The sequence below is a fragment of the Ursus maritimus genome, unplaced genomic scaffold (genome assembly GCF_017311325.1).
Source record: "Ursus maritimus isolate PB19 unplaced genomic scaffold, ASM1731132v1 scaffold_5, whole genome shotgun sequence".
Taxonomy (NCBI): domain Eukaryota; kingdom Metazoa; phylum Chordata; class Mammalia; order Carnivora; family Ursidae; genus Ursus; species Ursus maritimus.
In genome coordinates, this window is record NW_024426663.1 from 84,126,475 (window position 1) to 84,130,042 (window position 3,568).

The window sequence follows — 3,568 nt, forward strand, 5'->3', positions numbered from 1 at the left end:
AAAACTGCAATTTCACATTTCCTAACACCATGACTAAATTATTTGTGGCATACTAACAAGATATATGGAAAGAATAGAAATGTAATGTGTACTGCAATATATGCTTGTTGGTAATTTTCTTTGGATTAAAAAATACTGTGTAGTAACAGCAGAGATGTATGATAGGATGGTAAGGCAAACATCTTGTCACAAAGTGAAATACGTAATTATTCCTCCAAGTCTCATTTTTTTAAATGTCATTTAACCACCTCTTCTTAAGTAAATGCCTAACCTTCCTTTCAAGTAACTATCATTCCTTACCATCCCTTGTCTTCCAGGCATGACTGGAACCATGGAAGATGCAAATGACACCACAGAGATAAACTTCATTCTTGTAGGACTCTTTAACCACACTCCGACCCATGTGTTCCTCTTTTCCATGGTGCTCATGATCTTCCTCACCTCCCTGATGGGCAATGCCCTCATGATCCTGCTCATCCATGAGGACCCCCAGCTGCACACACCCATGTACTTCTTGCTTAGCCAGCTCTCCCTCATGGACATGATGCTGGGCTCCAGCATAGTCCCCAAAATGGCAACCAACTACCTGATGGGCACCAAGTCCATCTCTCCTGCTGGCTGTGGAACTCAGATCTTCCTGTTTCTCACTCTGGGAGGTGGTGAATGCTTCCTCTTAGCGGCAATGGCCTATGACCGTTATGTGGCCATATGTCACCCCCTGCGCTACCCTATCCTCATGAATCAGAAGCTCTGTTTGCACATGACCACAGGCTCCTGGCTTCTGGGAGGAGTGGATGGACTGATACAGGCTGGTGCCACTCTGAGCTTCCCTTACTGCCATTCTCGAGAAATCAACCACTTCTTTTGTGAGGCACCCTCTCTCATGCGCCTTGCCTGTGCTGAAAATATATTTTTTGAGTTTTTCATGTATGTGTGCTGCATCCTGATGCTCTTGATCCCTCTGTCTCTCATTTTGGCTTCCTACAGTCTCATCTTGGCTGCTGTGCTTCGCATGAAGTCCACAGCAGCTCGGAAGAAAGCCTTTGCCACCTGCTCTTCTCACCTGGCTGTGGTGGGGCTCTTCTATGGCACTCTCATATTCACCTACATGTGGCCCAAATCCTACCGTTCAGTGGCCCATGACAAGGTGGTCTCTGCTTTTTACACCATCTTTACACCTGTGTTGAACCCCCTTATCTACAGTGTGAGGAATAAAGACGTCAAGGGGGCTTTGAGAAAGTGGTTAGAGAAACATTTTCTGCAACATCTATAGTGAGAGTAATTTGATGAATTGGCAGCATCCAAAATGGATCTATTATGAAATTTGTGTTATATCAATATATTTTGCTCTCACTTGGCCAGTTTACTGTTAAAAAATCTATTTCTTTTATATTTAGTAAATTAAATTTACATTTGTCCTGCTTTCATACATCATTATAATATTTTTGTTCTCGACTTCAGACCTCAGCAATAATAGTAAATGATGGAGCCACTGTAAGATTTTTTAAAATTTATTTATTTGAGATGTAGAGAGTGAGTGAGAGGGAGAGCACAAGGTGGAGGAGGGGCAGAGGGAGAGGGAGAAACAGACTTCCTGCTGAGCAGAGAGCCCAATGTGGGGCTTGATCCCAGGACCCTGGGATCATGAAAAGCTGAAGACAGTCGTTTAACCGACTGAGCCACCCAGGTGCCTGTGATTGAGGCAATGTAAGCAAAAGATATGCTAGACATTGATAAAATAAAGGAGATTTTCAACTTTTATGTGCCTGGGCCCTGCTCATGGGCTCTCAAGGGAGCCAAACTTTAACCATTACCAGAGTCAGCAAACTCAATTTCTGACCTGGGCACAGATTGTACATCTGACTCATTTATAAATAACCTAAAAGGGAGCATTCCAACATAAAGCTAAGGGAGTCAAACCTCCCTGGTTCCCATAGGACTGAAGTTATACAGTCCTCCAGATAAACTAAGTCCTTAGGTTATAATCCTAAGATAAGATAAGGTCTATAACTTTCTGAAATGTCTTTCATCCAATGATTTGTAACATTTCATGTTTTATGGTTTTATGTCCTTAGTGAAGATTGTATCCCAGATAGTTGTCCTAATCTGGGCTGGGAAAACAGAAACAAAAACAAAAATGCAACAACAACTACAACTATAACAACAACAACAACAACAACAACAACAACAAAACCCTTTCTTTTAGAGATTCTAAAAGCTGTGTTCATTTTGTGTCAACAACACCAACTCTGTGTGTAATTTTGAGGAAGAATTATTTAAAGAATGAATAATTAATCTGAAGAAATGAATGTATATCTTAGTTTCATATAATTTTGATAAAAGAAATTTCAAATAAATAGTTAAAGGAATATTAAAAACATAAAAACTACATAAATACATATATACAAAATACATAAAAATATTTTCAAAATTTTTGCTAGAAAGATGTTCTGAGGGTATATGTGAATTAAAAAATCATAGGTACAAGGTAAGCAGATAGATCTGTACACATTTAAATATGTAGTGATCACTGGCGGGCTCAGTCATTAAGACATATGACTCTTGATCTCCAGGTCATGAGTTCAGGACCCATGCTGTACATACAGCTTACTTTAAAAAAATATACAGTAATCATGAAGAGTAGACGTGAACATCTCTACCTGAAAAAAGTAACACTAATTAAAAAATAATTCACTCATGACAGAATTAACCACATAAATCAACACAGACAATAGATTTATTCATAATAGTAATTAAAAGAAAAAATCCATTTTTCCACAGGTTAAAATAAATATTTCTATATATAGATAAGAAATCATCTTTGCTCCCAAGAAAAGCCCTAAGGCTGAAGGTTTCATCTTCTTTGTGTTTCAATAAAGGACACAAATCTAATGGGTTAGAAGAAGTATTATAATCTTTCTGTGACTTTTGAGTTGTTAGTTTTAGGATAATTAATTTTCCAAAAAAATAAATAAGAAGGACTCTGCCCTACATGTCTTGATTCTAAGGAAATGTCACATTAAAAATGATTATCAAATTAATGGTCTATTGCCAAAATTCTTAAAATCTGAATTTTAATATCAGCATGAACTACTGAGTCTCTTTTATGTAATTATCTCACATCATTTCAAACAAAAGAACGTACCTATATATATTCAAGGATTATCAAAAAATGCTGTTCCATAGTTTTGATAAGTATAAGATTTTTGTTCCCAATACAATGCCAAGTCCTCGAAGCTGAAATGTTAGAATAAAATTTAATGTTCCATCATCATTCTCTCAATTGAATTTAATGAATTAAATTACTGGACAATGATATGCCAACAATATCATCAAACATCAGTCTCAAACATAATTAATTCTAAATGTTTACAGTGTGAAAATCGATACTATACCCTGGCTATGTAAAATTATATGGTTGAGGCTGAAATCATTTGAAACTTATTTATGGTAGTATAGTTGTGACTCACATACTAGACTATATGAGTTTCTGAAACACTTTATGCTGATAAGTGGTTATATATATGTATATATATTTATATATATGTATGTGTATATATATATATAT

General features: G+C 36.6%; 1 protein-coding gene across 1 annotated transcript; it reads left to right on the plus strand.

The window, feature by feature from the left end:
• The first annotated feature begins 331 nt into the window (after positions 1 to 331).
• LOC103680378 (olfactory receptor 2T33-like) lies at positions 332 to 1,273 on the plus strand. Its single transcript, XM_008709913.2, has one exon. The coding sequence runs from the start codon at positions 332 to 334 to the stop codon at positions 1,271 to 1,273; it is 942 nt and encodes a 313-aa protein (XP_008708135.2).
• The last annotated feature ends 2,295 nt before the right edge of the window (positions 1,274 to 3,568 follow it).

Excerpts from the sequence above, each read along its gene's own strand:
- LOC103680378 (XM_008709913.2), top strand. The coding sequence starts at position 332 with ATGGAAGATGCAAATGACACCACAGAGATAAACTTCATTCTTGTAGGA.